General features: G+C 36.5%; 1 protein-coding gene across 1 annotated transcript; it reads left to right on the forward strand.

Moving 5' to 3' along the window:
• The first annotated feature begins 4,166 nt into the window (after positions 1-4,166).
• Positions 4,167-8,078, forward strand: LOC148852156 (Pathogenesis-related thaumatin superfamily protein). Its single transcript, XM_088942472.1, has 3 exons — positions 4,167-4,416; positions 4,711-5,374; positions 7,770-8,078. Exons 1-3 carry the CDS (start codon positions 4,356-4,358, stop codon positions 7,900-7,902), a joined length of 858 nt encoding a protein of 285 aa, XP_088798598.1. The 5' UTR covers positions 4,167-4,355; the 3' UTR covers positions 7,903-8,078.
• The last annotated feature ends 10,146 nt before the right edge of the window (positions 8,079-18,224 follow it).

Genomic DNA, 18,224 nt, shown 5'->3' on the forward strand with positions numbered 1-18,224 from the left:
AGAGAGGAGGGAGTGGATTTCACTACTCCCAAGCTCACTTCTTCCTTCAGTTTGAGCAGGTTCTGAGCTGTAGCTCAGCGAGCTCTACAGCATCTTTTGAGTCTACATAGCTCGCATGCAGTGCACCAGGTCTTCAAGCTGGTTTTGGCTGGTTACCGGGGGAACAATGGAGGGTTCGGTGAAGGTTGCTCCTACCGTGGAGGGAAGTGGAGCATTCACGGGTGCCATTATTTGAGGCACGTTCAGAGTGGGAACTCCATCCACAGAGAGGGGGACGATAAACTGTCCAATGCACACCGCCCGGGAGCAACTTCAGGTCCCGGCAGTGTTCACTTCTGCGCTACGTCCGGCGTTGCTAGAGGAAGCCATGGAAACTGAAGTTTGCAAAGTTTGGTGGAAGAAGGATTTTTGAAGCGATTCCCATAGACGGCGCCAATTGATGATGCGTGACCTGGTCACTCATAGCTGGAAGGGGTTGCACTCCTAGCTGGCGACGGACAAGACACCTGTGAGGAAGAAGATGAAGGGATCCCGGGGAGCTCACCAGGTGAGAACACTCCGATGCTTAAGTTAGTGACTGGGAGAGAAAGTTGAGAGCTGAGAGAGAAAGAGTTGTAGAAAAATTATAGCGAAGAGTGAGGGTTACGCAATTACCTTCTCTCATTGGGGGTTAAAGCCCTTATATATTGGTGTCCTGACAGATCAGGTACAACCGTCTGATTCTCTGCTATAGCCGTTATTTGCCAGAGCTGAGGTGGTGGGCGCAGGTAACCGCTGCAGAGTACGGCCTTGCCAGACAAGAGACACCCTTCAGGGTAGGCAGTCACGTCGCCGCCTGGCGAGAGATGCGGGTGTAGTCTGCAGATTTGGTAGGTACGATTATCAGGGAGGAAATCCTTCTGTGATACGCCAAGTTGCTCTTGTGACGAACTACCTTGTACCGAGCTGCCTAGTACCGAGCTACCCATATTGTGCTGAGGGGCCTATGCCCGAGGTAGGCTTTCGATGTGGCTTGCTTAAGCTTGGACAGGGGCGAATTTATTCTAACTTAGGAAGCTGGCGAGCTTAACCCGAACTGCCTTCAGCTCGGGACATTCTCCCCTTGGGAGGATCTTAGTGGACTGGTCACATTGAATTGTCACTTATGCTGAGTCATGTCCACGTGTCCCCCTATCATGAGGTCGGGCCGAATCACTCTCCATCATAAATAACTTATATACTTCATATACTTTACATAAATAAAATATATATTTTATATATTTATTAATTACTTAAAATAATTAATTGGTGAAATTTGAAACAAATCGGATATTCGAATATTTAAATGGATTTGAATTTGAATATTACTTTTCGATATCCGTTGGATATCAAATTGAATTCGGATATCAGATTCGAATTCAAATATTGCCTAATTGTTATTAATGGTGCAACGCACCGAATACCAAAAAAAATCCCTTATCCGCTTAGGGAATGATATGGACGATTGTGTGTCCCCACTTACTTTATGGTCTTAAGAAGACCTTTCTTTTACTTATGTTAAGATAGGGAAAAATCTATGGAGAATGACCGTTCAGCCCAACCCAAGATCAGAATTCATAGGCTTAAATTACAGTCGGGGTAGATGCCAATTCAAAATTAATGCCAATTTATGGATAGGCATTGGTGCATAGGGTGGGGGTAATTGACCTTTCCAAATGTTATAGGTTTGCAGAAGAAATCAAAGTTATGCATTAAATCTATCCGTACTTCTCCAAAAAATCTATGGTACTGAAAAGACATAGTACGGAAGAGTTTTGACCAATCAAAGCACCCCGGTAAATTTTGATGAATACCTTCTAATTGGTTATTTTCTTTATGATGCCAGTTCATTGGCATCATAAAGAAAATCTATGGTACTGAAAAGACATAGTACCGGAAGAGTTTTGACCAATCAAAGCACCCCGGTAAATTTTGATGAATACCTTCTAATTGGTTATTTTCTTTATGATGCCAGTTCATTGGCTGTAAATTTTCAGGTATCATATCTTTCTGGCATCATAGTCGAACCCCGGACATATCTTATAGTTGTTAAGTTTGGCATGGCCCATCTGGGCCCATGCTCATCCCTAATGACAACGCCCACATGGTAAGTTACCATGTAAGCATATCTGGAGCCTAGCCTGTTTGGTAGGGCTTTTGTGGTGATTGAGCTGCATTGACAGAGTCATTTCTGAGAAGTTACCGGTAATAACTTCACCGGAAAGTCAATTTTTGAGATTATATAAGTTATTTTCAGCTTCTTTTTTTTTATTTTCACCAAACAGGATTTCATCACTTTCTGGGGTTTTTTGGCTCATAAAATGTCAAACGTTAAAGCCCTCTCAAACGGGTACCTGTTTGCTAAAAAATCACCTACGATGGATTTACAATTACATTCTTTTTGGTAAGTACAGCCACATTTGATATATACATACATATGTTATCCAGAAGCAAAACCTTGTACATGATACCCTCTTTTAGGTTGCATGGTAGGTCACAGAATGCCATTAAAATAGATTGCCTAGTTAATGAACAGTCAGTTTTCTCTATAACAAAATTGAAACCCAGTTATTACCAAAAGAAAAGTGGAGCCCATTTTTTTTTCAAGCATATTACGTTTTTTTAACCACCAAATAATAAATACAGAGTGAAGAATTCTAACATATCTTCAACCGAAGCCTGTCCAAGTTGCACCTAAGGCTGTGTTTGGTTTGATAGAAAATAAGAGAAACAGAAATTTGAAGAAAAGTTCTTAATAAAGCATTAAAAAATTGTTAAAATTTTCAGAGAAATAGGACAAGTCTAAAGCAGAATTCTGAATTCTGCTGCAAATCTATATACATTTAAAACGTAAAAAACCCACACCCTATGTACTCATAACTGTAATTTGGGCCTATGAATTCTGACTCTGGACCGAACGGTCATTTTTCCTAAACTTTTTATTTCTCTCTTTATTTTATTTTTTATCAATCAAACATACCCTAAACAAAAATGAAACCTGAAACCTCATAGATTAGCCTATTACCTTTTCTATTAGGAGAAGAAGAAAATTGCCTCATAATCAAACCTGTTGAAAAATACCCATCCTCCATCTCAAAACCAATTTGAAATGAAGATGGTTAGGTCAAAGAATGCAACCGCTATTGTCAGCATCAAATTGGACAAATTGTTTGGATGACGGACCAAGAAGAAGCTTATGGAGATATCTAACCGGATAACCAATACTTACAGTAAAATTTTACTAAAAACATAGGAAGGTGGCATCCATTACTTTGTACTGAGGGAACTAGTTTGACAGATTAGAATCCCTAAAAAGTGACTGGCCATTACATGAATATCACAAGCTTTTGAGCCATTCTTTTATCATCTAATATATTTCACAGAAGCTGAGAGGGGAAGGAATAAAGTTGAGAAGCAGCTTTCCGTTATCTCTAATGGGGTTAAACGAAAGCCCAAACCATCCAATGATGCCTCCCACCAAACACTGTGCACATAGGAATCCTAATAATATATAGTAACCCAGAAGAGTAGTACGAAAGAAGTAACCAAATCCATTTGTGACTCTTTGAGCTGAGATTATCACTGAATAAAGCTTAATCACCAATAATCCGATTACTTATTTCTGCTTAATGGTTCAAACACAGACGCATCAGCATAAAGGGTGCAACCAATCCTTTTCTGCCTTTAACACAGTGGCCCAACGATAACAGAAAGTAGAGAATTACGTAGCCAAAAAAACATCAGAGATGAAAGTTCTTTTGCTAAGTCTATGTTTGAACCACAGTAATAATTTGTTTTTAAAACTCTTAATGGTTGAGAAGTCAATTCTCAAAGGATTCAGCCCCCAGGTTCTGTTTCTGCATACTTGGCGTAGAGAAGCGCCGAGGAATCTTGGAGTCTCTTTAAGTGATCGAAGTTGGGTTTGATTCTGATCTTGGCTCAAACTCAGAGACAGAATCAGAGAATGCATTTGGTACATCTGGTGCTATAGGCCAATGACATTTCTTAAGCTCATACTTTTAATAGATGCCTAGAGGCCCTTCTGTGTGACAAGTTGATTGATTGAATTTACATGTGGAAGCATCACATGGGTCCATTTTAAAATTGACAAAGTCTCTAGAGAAGGAAGAATGGAAGAAAAGGAAACCACTGGAAATGGAAAGGGAAGGAATCGTCTGTTCAGACAAGCAAGGAAGCCTTTTTGGACGGTCAGGACCTTTGGTTCTCTCCCCCACACGTACGTATTCTTCTTTCTTTTCTTCTATTTTATCTTTGGACTCTTCCGAGCTCTATCAGTACCGCTTCAAGCAAAGAGCAGCCAGAGATAGAGAGGAGAGATGGCTCCACATCTGAGAGACCTTCTCACAGTCTTGTTAGTCTTAACAGTGATTACATCAGGTAACATCTACCGTTATTTCTCTCTTGAATCTCTGGTCCTTCATGATTCGATTTGTCCATTTAATTATTTTTGGCTTCTGGGTCAGCTGCTTTCTTCAAATTCATGCAGTAATGGAGGTGTTTCTCTTTCTTAGATAGGAAAAGATTCAATTATATTTAAATAGTTTCTGTTATTTTAATGAAATTTGTTTCTTGAACTTACTGATTCTTCAAATCTTTTTCCTGGGTTCATGAACAAACTCAGCCCTGCGCTCATATATACTAATTTCTATTTCAACTGATTTTCGTGGTTAGGTGCAAAGCTATCAGAATCAGCAAGAGTTTTCACCATAGTCAACTACTGCAAAGAAACAATTTGGCCTGGGATTACACCGGGTGATAACTTTAATGGGGGCGGTTTTGTATTAAAACCGGGTCAGTCAATGATCTTCACTGCCCCGGTTGGTTGGTCCGGTCGAATATGGGGCCGAACCGGTTGCAACTTTGATAAAAATGGTAATGGCAGCTGCCTGACTGGTCGCTGTGGCAATACCCTCAAATGCTCAGCCTCAGGCGAACCCCCTACCTCACTTGCCGAGTTTACACTTGCATCACCTGATTTTTATGATGTTAGTCTCGTCGACGGATTCAACATTCCGGTCGTCATTACGCCGGTTAACGGTCATGGTAACTGTAGCGTCGCCGGTTGCGATGGCGACTTGAGGCCTAATTGCCCGGCCGAACTCGCCGTTAAATCTGATGGGAAGATCGTTGCCTGCCGAAGTGCATGTGATGTGTTTGGCACAGATGAGTACTGCTGTAAGGGTGTTTATGGGAACCCTGTGACCTGCCAGCCTACATATTACTCCAAGAGGTTCAAGGAAGCATGCCCTGCAGCATACAGTTATGCATATGATGACCCAACCAGCATTTTCACTTGCTCTGGGACAGACTACATTGTTTCATTCTGTTCATCCAGGTACTATTTTGCACTGATTTTTCACTTGGAAGTTGAATCATTAACCTTCATGAGCCAGTGTTTGATGCTAAATGAGATTGGATTGATAGTCATTTTCTTGTTTTTTCAATGTTTTGCAAATTTGGGCTTCCGTGGTTTGAAATTTTCAAAATATGTCAAACCAGAAGAGTCAAGCCAAGCCTAAGGTCAGGTTGAAAAGCCTAAGCTGAGCTACATGCCTAGACCCCATCTCTCCATCAAAGTATATTAGCTGGGGTTGGCCTTTGTGGTTTGATATGCAGCCATGTCTCTCGAGCTCGGATCTCTTCTCCACAAACTGTTTTCACATCCATACCCACAAGACACTAAAAGGCGCGAGTCTGGATCTGCTCTTCACTGAGCACACCTCACACTGACCTCAGCCCCATCCTATCGTGTATTGGGAACATTCTCTCGTCTTTTGTGTTGTTACTTATGAAGAGGTGTTCCTAAATCCTAATACATGGTGGAATGGGGCTGTGAGGTCCATGTGAGATGCGCTTTATAAGGAGCAAATCCCGATTCATGCATTGAGAATATTTTCCCAATCATTGTGAGGATGGATGGAGTTTGGATCTGCCCCTCACAGAGTTCTCTCCCCTCCTCTCATATTTTGTGAGCTTGTGTTGTTATTCATGGGGAGATAGATGTTCACATACACGGTGAGGTGGAGCTGTGAGGTGCATTCTGTGAGAAGCAAATCTCGATTTCGATGGATGTGGGAATAGATTGTGAGTACCAGATCCAAAGTGATGTCTGATGGCAATGTTCAGGCACCTACCCTGACAAATTATCTCAATACATCAATCATCATTCCAAAACTAGTTTTAAGTGCCTTTTAGGGGTATTCATGGGTTGGGTTAATTCAGTTGTAGGTTGTTTGGACAATCAAACTAGGTTAGGTTGGGAAGTTGGCCACCCGAAACCAACCAACCTTTAGTGAAAAGTGACCCAACTGTAAAGAATTAGTTGGGGTCAATTTATCGGTTTGGTCAGAGGGTTCAAAAAACAGCCTAGAAGTAGTTTTCACTATGTTTTGACTAGGTAAAAATCATATATCAAATGGTACTATGTAGGGGTGAGCAAGGATACACATCTCCACCCCACAACGCCCCACAGCACATCCCTGTCGTGTATTGGGAACATCTCCCAATGATAATACCAGTCCTGATGATGTCATCATCGGGAGATATTCCCAATAGATGGCAGGGATGTGCTATGGGGCGGCTCCTTGTGGGGCAGAGATGTGATCTCAATGAGCAATTAGTTTATTCGGTTAAAAGCTAAACTGAAACTTTTAAAACCGAAGTTTTAAATGAAAAAACAAAACCAAATTAATGAAAAACCAAAATAATCGAAACCAAATTTTTGGTTTGGTTTTTGGTTAAAACCGAAATTTATTAATAGATTAATATATATTAGGGAAAACCTATGATGCGGAAAAGATATGGTATGGGAAGAGTTTGACTGATCAATGTATGTATATATAGAGAGAGAGAGATAGATAGATATTATTGTATATATATTAATATATAATATAAAATAGCATAGTATAATTATAGATAAGATATATTAGTATATATTATGTATAAATAATAAATTTCAGTCAATTCAGTTTTCTTTGGTTAACTGGATTTCCAAACCTAAAACTGAAACCGAAACTGAACTTTTACAAAACCAAAATTTTTTATTTGGTTATTCGATTTTAACTAAACAGTGCTCACCCCTAATATTATGAAAACCATTTTATATACGATTATAGAAAAGTGTTTTTCCACTTTCCCATATTAAAATTTTTAAATTTAAAATATAAAATATTAACACACGTAGACATATATATATAATTGAATCTGGTCAATTTTGGTTAATCCACACATGACCAAATCAAAACCAACCCGACTTCTTGGTTTAGCATAATGCATAAACCAAAACCATTTGAAAATAGTTGAAAATTGGCCAACTCGGATTAAATTGGGTCAAGTTGTCAGTCTGGTCAGTCTCATTAACAGCACTAGTGATTTTTGAAATGAGGTCCAGATTAGTTGTACAAAATGGATGTGCTAGGGGCTGTTTATCAATTATAATGCTCTATGTGAGCCATCAAGTGTATATGCCCCCGCAACCATTCCAACCTCTCATTTCAGGTGCATGGCTGACATGAGGCATTATTACCATTCTTCATCATCTCACTATAGGGGTTGGTTATACAAATACTGTTTTGCCATTTTTTTTTCTTTGAATTCCCTCAAAAACCACTAAAACAAATGGAAGACAACCTCTATTCCTTGTAAGAGATCATCGCCCACCATCACTATAAATTACTTATTCCCTTTGGCTTCTCAGAAAAAAAAAATTATTTCCTTTGCTCTTGTTGCAGGAAGCGAACTGTGTGCACCTACCACAACAATAAACTGGTTTGCAGTGGATCAGACAGCTTAAATTCGTTCACTCGAAAATGGTGGGCCGTAATCGCGCTAACGGCGATGATTAATCTGTGGATTATGTTTTGAAAAGTAATGTACATATAAGATCATTATTATTATTATTTTTTTTTTGTTTTGAGTCAAAAGGGTCTATTATACCAATGTGGTTTATTCCTCTTTGAGTTGTTTTCCATCCATAACCATAGTTTGCTTTACAAGCTACAAGAAAAGAAGGTTCTCTAATGGATGGAAATTTATGGTAATTATTCATCATTCTTTTTTATTTTTTATTAAAGTTATACATTTGATATTTCTACTAAGTACGTTGTACCAAAAGACATCTTTTTCACAGAGAGAGAGAGAGTTTAATCCACCTTAGGGGAACAAAGCTAATTTTTGAAGGCTGTTCTTTTGGCATCTCGTTCCAATGGTATTGAATTAAAGTAACTTTAAAGATTAAAGCAGCAAATGCCAACCAATTTGTCCTAAGTTCAATTTAATGGCCTTATTTTGTGGTATTACATAATAAACGTTGTAGGAGAATGAGAGGTGGAGACAGGTGCACATGAGCTTACTAGACATACGCCACATACCATGGGGAGTATTTTGGTTCCGTGGGTTTGATTCTGAGAATTGCTTTGGTTGTTTGCAAAAAACAGGGTGGACAGTTTTGAAGCACGGGCTTTATTTATAAGTAAGATTGATGATGGATCGAGCTCTATAACATTTTCAATTAAGTGGTTCCCACTAAGTATTATTGTTTCTTGGGTTATGTCTGGTTTATTCAATCACTATATATATATTTGGTATTTTAATGTTAATTTTTTTTTTTTGAAAAAAATCTTTATTATTTTTTATTGATTTATTATTATTTTGTATTATTTTAGGTAATTACACGGACCTCCTGTACCATGGGGTCAGTGACAGATACCTCTTAACTTTAATTTGCAACAAGACCCCCTGAACTTTGGCTGTTAGACAAAGACAGGTGCACATGAGCTTACTAGACATCCGCCACATACCATGGGGAGTCTTTTGATTCCGTGGGTTTGATTATGAGAATTGCTTTGGCTGTTTGCAAAAAACAGTGTGAACAGTTTTGAAGCACGCGCTTTATTTATAAGTAAAACTGATGATGGATCGAGTTCTATAACATTTTCAATTAAGTGGTTCCCACTTAAGTAGTATTATTGTTTGGGTTATGTCTAGTTTATCCAATCACAGTTTAAATTGTTATTCTTTTGGTATTTTAATGGTATTTTTTATTTTTTATTTTTTGAAAATTTTCTTTATTAATTTTTATTGGTTTATTATTATTTTGCATTATTTTAGGTAATTACATGGTCCTGTACCATGGGTCAGTGATAGATACCCCCTGAATTTTAATTTGCAACAAAGACCCCCTAAACTTTGGCCATTAGACAAAGACCCCTCTCGGTTAACGTTCCATCAGTTGATTTCGAAAAACTTTCTCATTTGATTGTTTAAAATTCTCTAAATGCCCAAATTATTCTCTTCTAATTTAGGTGCCATTTGATTGCACTTTTTAGAAGTCCGAATCTGAAAATGCTACTTTTCAGACCTCACCCCTTGTTTGGTTGTACTTCTTAAATTAGGTCATAAACTAATTTTCAGATCTGAAAATCACAGACCTTGGGTCGGCTCTTAATGCGTTAAGATGTGTTTCAAAGCCGGCCCAATGTCAAAAATATCCTTACAATTTTTTGTAGATGACCCAAATTACCCTTGATACTCCAAACCCAGAAAACCAAAACATTCAACCTCTCTCTCTCTCCGCCCTGTCTTCCTACCGCTGCAACTTGCAGCAGTGGTTCTCTCTCTCCCCTTGTCTTCTCTCTCTCTCTCTCTCTCTCTCTCTCTCTCTCTCTCTCGCTCGCTCTTCACCCTATATTCCCGCCACCGCCGCTGCAACTTGCAGCGGCAGCTCTCTCCCCCTATCTTCTCTCTCTCTCTCTCTCTCTCTCTCTCTCTCTCTCTCTCTCTCTTCGCCCCCTGTATTCCTACCACCGCCGCTGCAGTGGCTTTCTCTCCCCATGTCTTCTCTCGCTCTTGCTCTCCCTCTCTCTCTCTCGCTCTTACTCTCTCTCTTCGCCCCTTGTATTCCCTCCACCACCGCTGCAAGTTGTAGCGGCGGCTCTCTCCCCTCCCGTCCGTCTTCTCTCGCTCTCTCTCTCTCTCTCTCTCCTTCCCTGTCTTCTCTCGTTCGCTCGCACGCTCCCTCTCTCTCTCTTTCTCTCTCCCCTATATTCCCACCACTGCCACCACCGTTGTCTTCTCTCTCTCCCCAGGGGTGGCTCTCCCTATCTCTCCCTGTCTTCTCTCTCTCCCTCTCTCCCTCTCTCTCCCTCCCTCCCCTGTCTTCCCACCACCGCCACCGCTGCTACAACAAGCAGCAGTGGTGGTTCGGTACTTTGGTGAATAATAATAATGTTTTTATTAATTATTAATTATCAAATATTTTTTATTAAATTTACTTGTGTTATTTATTAATTATTAATTATTAATTATTTTCATTAATTTTTAAAAAGTATTTTAATTTTTATTTGTGTAAATTATTAATTATTTTAATATTTTTATAATCATTATTTTTTTTTATTTTAATTGTTTCATTTATTAATTAGTAATTAGTAATTTATTATTTATTATTTATATTGTTTCAATATTATTTTAAGGTTTAAAATTATTTTTTATGAGAAAATGTAAATTGAATTCAACATTTTCAAATTGTATATTTTAGGGGTAAAATAGTAAAATCAATAAATTTCAGATGGTAAAAGGTTGATCCAACACAAATAAACTCATGGATTCAAATCTTCTAAAAAGTAGAAAAGCAACTATACCTCTTTTCAGATTTCAAACACATTTAATATCTTTTTAACTTTCCATATTTGAATTTTCAGATTTATCAAATGCCACTTTATTTTATGACTTTTTTTTTTAATCCAACAAGGTTGAGATCTAGTACTTTTGGTGTATAAATAGATAGACTCCGGTCTAGGTGGAGGTAGTGGAGCTGGTGTATTGTCCAACGAAAATGGCAGCAATGAGCAAGCCAGTGATCCATTCCCGAGGCAGGTTTTTGCACTTTCCTTCCTCCCTTCTCTATCTCAACTCTCCCCCTCTTACTCTTAGTTGTGTCTGTTGCTAATGGCGTCAATTCATCACAATAATCTCGTTGTGGATTCCTCCAAAGAACACAACCCTTTTCACTTCATCAGTGGTAGCAGTTTTTTCGTTCCTTCCCAATCCCTAGTTGATCTATTTCAGAATCATACCCCAAGGTCTTTATGAATCATACCCCTGGTTGATCTGTTTCGGCTTGTCTTGGTCAGTCTTCTATTGTGGTGGTTGTTTATCTTGCAAATCATCGTCTTCCTTTGATGGAATAAGAGTGGTTCACCAAAATGGTTTTGTGGAGGAGTTCAACTATTCGGTCACAGTGAGTGAGGTCACCAAAGCACTAAGGGTGTTCATGGGTTGAGTTAGGTTGGTTTGAGTCATTTTCTTCAACCGACCTGACCTAGTCGATTTAGTCAGTTTATATATATATATATATATATATATATATATATATATATATATATATATATATATATATGTGTGTGTGTGTGTGTGTGTGTGTGTGTGTGTGTGTGTTTGTGTGTGTGTGTATGTATGTATATATTTTAAACTAAAATATCTATTTATATTTAAGTTTATTTATTTTTAGTTTTTATTCAAAATCAAAATATATATTTGAATTGATTAGTTTTTTATTCAAAACTGAATTAAATATTGTACCATTGTCTTATATTTGTACTGGTTTTACATTTTTAGTTTTTATCATAAATAACCAATTTTTTTTCAAAGTTCAAACAAACACAAATAAAATATATCAACCTTTAACATATAGGGTATGGACTAATTAATAATTACTTAAACACTTAAACATATAGGACCGGTTCGGTTTAGAACCAAATCGAGTTATCGATTTATTTTCTCATACAAACCGAAATCGACTGATGGTTTTAAAAAACCAACCAACTCGGGTTGGGTCGGGCCAGTTTGGTCAATTTGGTCGGTTTGACATTTAATGTGAACACCCCTACAAAACACTTTGTTTGCACCACGGCTCAACTCCACTCCTTTGGCTCAAAACCAGCACTAGCACCTAACACTTAACTTCAACCCGCCCAACTCTACTTCGTATAACATTTTTCGTCTTTTAGTCCGATGCCTCTCCCATCGACATTGTCTCTTTGTCCACAAGGCTCACATTGATCGCCAAACGCGGCAACTCCGCCTCCGATGCTAGACACCTAGAAAGTAGTCCTATGTCGAGGCTTAACAACTCCGGTTTCAAAAGTAATTATATTCCTACAAGTGCCACACTACAGGAAAAAAGGCTTTTCGTGGCATTTCATAAACGTCACCGAAAGCTAGGGAAGCATCGCCAAAAGGTTTTTGTGATGTTTGCATCATCGTCATGATTGTGAATGTCGTTAAAAGTTTTCGCGACGATTATGTTAGATTTCGCGACATTTTGCAAATGTCACTAAACCTTCTACAAAAGTCACATACTTCATACAATGGCAACATTTAAATTTCTCTTGTTAATACTTAGCAAACGCCTATTTTTGGCAACATTTATAAATGTCACCAATAAAATTATTTTTTGACATTTCTTAACTATCACTGAATAAATATTTTTAGTCACATTTCATAAGTGTCAGAAAAAATAAATTTTGGTGACGTTTGCCTAATGTCACTAAAAGGATAAATTTGAGACGCATTAATATTTATGGTCACATTTGGAAAAGTGTTACAGAAATTACTTTTAATAACTTTTATTAATAACTGTTGCCAAAAGGTTATATTAAGTTTTGATGACATTTACTAATAAACGCCACTAAAAATTGAAATGGCCTCATCAACCATCCTTGCTAGCATAATACTTGTAACCCAACAAGATCTAAATGAGCCTATTCTCAAATATGACATATTTTAATAATTCATATACACATAATAATTGAATAGTAGAGATGCATTAAAAACTAAAATTCAATTTTAAAAAATATAATGTATATTTACAACCTTGCAATAATTTTAAACCAAACCATCTCTAGAACCTCTAGGAAACACTCCAACAAAATTTAAACCAATCTAAAACACCTAGTTTCATAAGAAATCAATCTTGATCAATTCAAATTGAACTAATTAAACCTAATTTTAATCAACCTATTCAGATGAGTTAGTTTTGTTTGAGTTTGGATAGGTTGAATTGTAGTGAATCTAAGAGAATTTGGGTTGGTTTGTAATAATTGGGATTAGTCTTTAGTGATTATAAGTAAATTAAGCTAATTTTGAGTTGATTTAAACATGGGTGGCGGGTTTTAGATGATTAGTTCAAATTTGAGTTAATTATCTATTGGAAGTAGGTTATTAGATGAATAGGTCAATTTTTTGTAGAATTTCGTTAAAGATGGTAGGTTTTAGGTAAGTGGATTAATTTTAAGTAGGTTTAGTTAGGGATATTGGGTTCTAGTTAAGTTTATTAATTTATAATTGGTTTGGCTTTCTAAAGATGATAGAATCTAGTTGAGTTGGTCAAGTTTAACTGGGTTAAGCTAAGGATGGTGGAATCTAGGTGAGTGGGTCAATTTGGAGTGTGTTTGGCTTGGGATGGTTGGGTCTTAGGTGAGGTGATTAATTTTGAATTGGTTTGGCTAGTTAAGGCTAGTGGGTTCTAGGTGAATAAATCAAGTGTAAATTTCATAAGCTAATGGAGGTGGATAATAAGTGAATGTGTTAGGTTTGAGTTGGTTAAGCTAGAGATGATGGACTGCATAGATTTTGTTTATAAGTTGGTTAGGTTTGCTTTGAATGGGCTTAGGTAGGTTGGGTTTAATTCTAATAGTCTTGAATAGGTCAATTAGGTATGGTTAAGTTGGATTGGGTTGAGTTGTGATAAGTTTGGGTAGCTTTGATATATGTAGGCCTAATTAACTTGGGTGGGTTTAGCTTTTGTAGGTCTAGGTGAGTTGTGAATTTGGTACTAGTGGGATACAATTTGGTTGTTTTGGTTATTGTAGACTTTAGAGGTTTTGGTTGGATTATGTTCTAAGAAGAATAAATGAATTGGATTGGCTTCTAAAAAGTACATATAAATTGGGTTAGGTTAAAAGTGTTGAAAAGTTTGAGTTTGATGGACTTCTAGTAGGCATAGGTAAATCATATTGGATTGGGTTAGGTTTTTATAGAAAGGTATGGACACATGCAAAGGAAAGAGCACTTCTATATTCGTTCGCGTCAACCCAACTACAAATGATCCTCACCTCATGATACATACTTCCATCAACCATCATCACCTCCATCATTCATTATTTTTACAATCAAGATGCACATTTGCATCGACCATCTTCACATCCATCATTAAATTGATTTGGCTAGGTAAGGTTGGTGGGCTTTAGATGAATGAGCCAAGTTTAAGTTGGTTAGGCTAGTGGACATAGGTAAAAAATGAATGGTTCAAGTTTGAATTGGTTAGGCTAGGTGTTTTTGGTTAGTCTAGGTTTGGTTGGAGTGTTTCCTAGTGGGTATAGAGTTGGTTTGGTTTATAATTGGTGCAAATGAGTTGGATTGAAAGGGTTTAGATGGGTTAGGTTGGTTTGAGTTTGGTTAAGTTGATTTCTAGTGGATCTAGGAGAATTTTGGATGGTTTGAATTGATTGGGATTGGTTTCTAGTGGGTATAGATAAATTAAGTTAATTTTAAGTTGGTTTATTCGATGTAGATTATAAGGTAAATTGGTTAATTTAGAACTTATTTGGCTAAGGGTGGTGGGTTCAAGGTAAGTAAATCAATTTTGAGCATGTTTGTCTAGGGATATTGGGTGGTGGATTCTAGATGAATTGGTTAGGCTAAGATCTATGGTGGGTTCTAGGCGATTAGGTCAACTTTGATTGCGTTTAACTTGTTATGGTGGTTCTTAGGTGAGTTGGTTAATTTTAAATTGGTTTGTCTATCTAGGACTTGTGTAGGGGGTGGTTAGGCTATGCGTTTTGGGCTGGTTCAAGTTTAGTTGGAGTGTTTCCTAGTGGTTTTATAGTTAGTACAAGTTGAGTTGAAATTTTTTATGAATTAGATTGAGTTGATTTCTAGTAAATCTAGGAGAATTTTGGGTTGATTGGGATTGGTTTCTAGTGGATATAGGTAAATTAAGCTACTTTTGAATTAATTTAGACAAGGCTGGTGCAATCTAGGTGATTAGTTCAAATTTTAATTGATTTGTCTATTAGATGTGAATAGGCCAATTTTTAACAGATTTGGATAAGGATGGTGGCTTTTAGATAAGTGAATCAATTTTGAACAGGCTTGACTAAGGAGTAAGGATATAGAGTTCTAGGAAAGTTGGTTAATTTTAAATTGATTTGGCTTATTAGGGGTGGTGGATTCTAGCTAAATTTGTCATGCTTGAGTTGGTTAGGCTAAGAATTGTGGGTTCTAGGTGAGTAGGTCAATTTTAAGTGGGTTTGGCTTGGTATGGTGGGTCTTAAGTGAGTTGTTTAATTTTAAATTGATTTGGCTATATAGGATTTGTGGATTCTAGGTGAACGAGTCAAGTTAGGTTGAATTGGGTGCAGTTACAGGTGTTGAAAAGTTTGAGTTGGATAGGTTTACAAAGTGAAAAAAATATTGGATTTGAACACTTTTTCAAATTCCACCTCCATCATCTGCATCTGATGAACTATCAACTATGGTGTCATGTCATCCTTTGTCTTGTAGCCTATCTTTTGCATTTAGCCAATCCTTCAAGTAGATGCACATCTCAAAGAGCGATCAGTCAAGTTGCCCATCTTCTTGTCCAAAACCTGATTACCTATAGAAAAACAAGACTTTAATGCAATTGTTGATACCAAAAGGGTTAGTATATCACGTGCCATAGATGAAATAATTGGACAATTTTTTCCCATTTTCTCTCCACCATGCTAAAATATCAATTTTGTCTACTTCTTCTAAACTGAGGTAGTCAAACATATTTAATTATTGCAAATAAAATTGAAATTCACTAAATGATGAACTTGGTGAAGAGGTGGTAGTTGATTGTTGCTTTTCTCTACTTGTTATTGACCAAATTTTATTTCCACTACCACTTTCACATGGTGTGGTTGTTGACTTTTTTTTTTATTCTACTGAACTTTAAGAATCGTACATTTCATACATTTGAAATAATAAAGTATTAACTTAATCCTTTTTTTCCAATTTGAGTTATGATATTTGTATGATAAAGATCAAGTAAAACATCTAAACCCAATTTTTTAATTCTAGGGTCAAAATTTGTAATTAAACACTATCAAGGAGAAATATTTTCCCAATATTTTTTTAATTTCATTTCCATAATTCCAACAATTGATTAAAATTGTGGAATATTTTTATATTTTGAAAAAACGTCACTAATTTTAAATAATTGATTAACTAATACATATGAAGTAGGATAATAAATTGCTGAAAATAAATTAATTGCACCATAAAAAGGTTGTAAAAAATCTTTTATATAAATTGCAACTCTCAATCTTCATCAGTTATGTAATCATTTGGCATTTTTTTCATTATAAAAATTTGTTAACACATCTTTATATTATAAACAACTTTCTAACATAGAATATGTTGAATTCCCCCTATGCTATAAATTTAATACAAATCTTTTATATTTTTTCCCATATTAGTGACATAAGTTTTTAAATTCTTGTGTTTCTTACTCCTAAAGTTGTAATATACATAATACAATTTCTAACTTTATTTATATTGAGTGAAATAAATTATAATGCATCATGTATTGATAAATTTAATGTGGCATGCACACCTAATGTGAAATAATTTTCCATCAAAAATTGGTTTTAATTATTTTTTAACATATTTATTGCTGATTCATTATTGCTAGCATGGCCAAAAGTAATAGAAAAAACTTTACTTTCAATTTTATATTCATATAAAGTATTTAAAATACTAGCTGAAATTGTAGTACAAGTATGTGGCCATTCTAGTTTAATAAAACTTAAAATTCTTTTTTTTTTTTGCAAATTCCAATATTGACCAATAAAATGTGTAGTGACATAAATATAATTAATAGTATTTGGATATCCATATATCAGATGTAAGAGAAATTTTAAAATCTAAATTAGAAAGAGTTGAAATTAAATCTTGTTTGTATACCTGAAAATTTTTAAAGCATCATTTCTAGTTGTATTCCTAGAAATTAACTTTACTAAATTGAGGATTAACAACATGTTGCAAAAATTTTTATAACCTAAGGTTACTCAACATGTACCATGTATTTTACTAATTCTTGCCTCATTTTCTCTTGGGAATATTTGAAATTACTAAATACCCCACTAGAAATTTGCATTTGGTTTGAGTTGTCATCTCCCTTTTCATGTGAGATGCCATGTGTTTGCACTTTTTTGCAAATTTATCTTCTTCCCTTTTCAATGATTTCCTCAATCCCAAATATAGTCCAAACATTGCTAGTCCTTCTCTTACCCGAACGGGATTTGACATTACAGGTAATAGCACCAATTTGAAAAAGTCATATTTGGAGCAACATTAGTGTTGCTGACATTTTGGGAAGAACCGACTATTGTAATAAAAATTAAAATCTATAAGAAAATAAATTTTGATGTTATCTGATCCAAGGTGTTCCAAATCGAGGATACAATTAGATAGTCCTGCTAACTAGATGAGGTTGAGGTGGAAGGATGAAGCTGTGCACCGAGATCTACAACTAGGAGAAAGGTCAGAGGCTTGAGGAGTTGTTCCCTGGGTAGGTACTCCGATGCTCAAGTCAATAGGATCGAGAAGGATGTACCTGGGTTGAGCAGGTTGAAATAACGTCATATTCAAAGAGTGCAGTTCCAAAAGGTCCCTTACCTCAAGTGGGGAATACTTATTTATAGTTGGGTGCCCATGTCCCAAATGGATAGGGCTCCCTGGGTTGTCGAGATGAGGGCATCCGCCAAGGTTTTCGAGAGGTTTCCTCTTCCTTGTTGAAGTTTGCTTCCTTGTCTATGTAGGACACTCCTTCTTAGTTGTGTTCTTCCATTACGCATGGGCGACGATGTGTTTTGAGAGGGGGGCGGCTATGGAGATAGTCATGTGGCATCCTTGGCTAGCTCAACCATCACCCGAACAAATGTAATCTACTACTTACTTGGTTCAACCACCATATTCTTGATTTGAATCAATGAAGCCTTAGAGAAGCCTCTTGGGTTCTCAATTGTAGTATTTGATTTGCAAACTTGAGACACTTGAAGCAAGTTCCTCCTTGTTGAAACTTAGAAATTGGAATAACAAAATGAAGTTGAGAAAAGTAAAAGAATTAAGAATATGAGAACATATAGATTGTAGAGAGC

The sequence above is a fragment of the Nelumbo lutea genome, chromosome 5 (genome assembly GCF_056320005.1).
Source record: "Nelumbo lutea isolate HS-2025 chromosome 5, American lotus-T2T, whole genome shotgun sequence".
NCBI lineage: Eukaryota > Viridiplantae > Streptophyta > Magnoliopsida > Proteales > Nelumbonaceae > Nelumbo > Nelumbo lutea.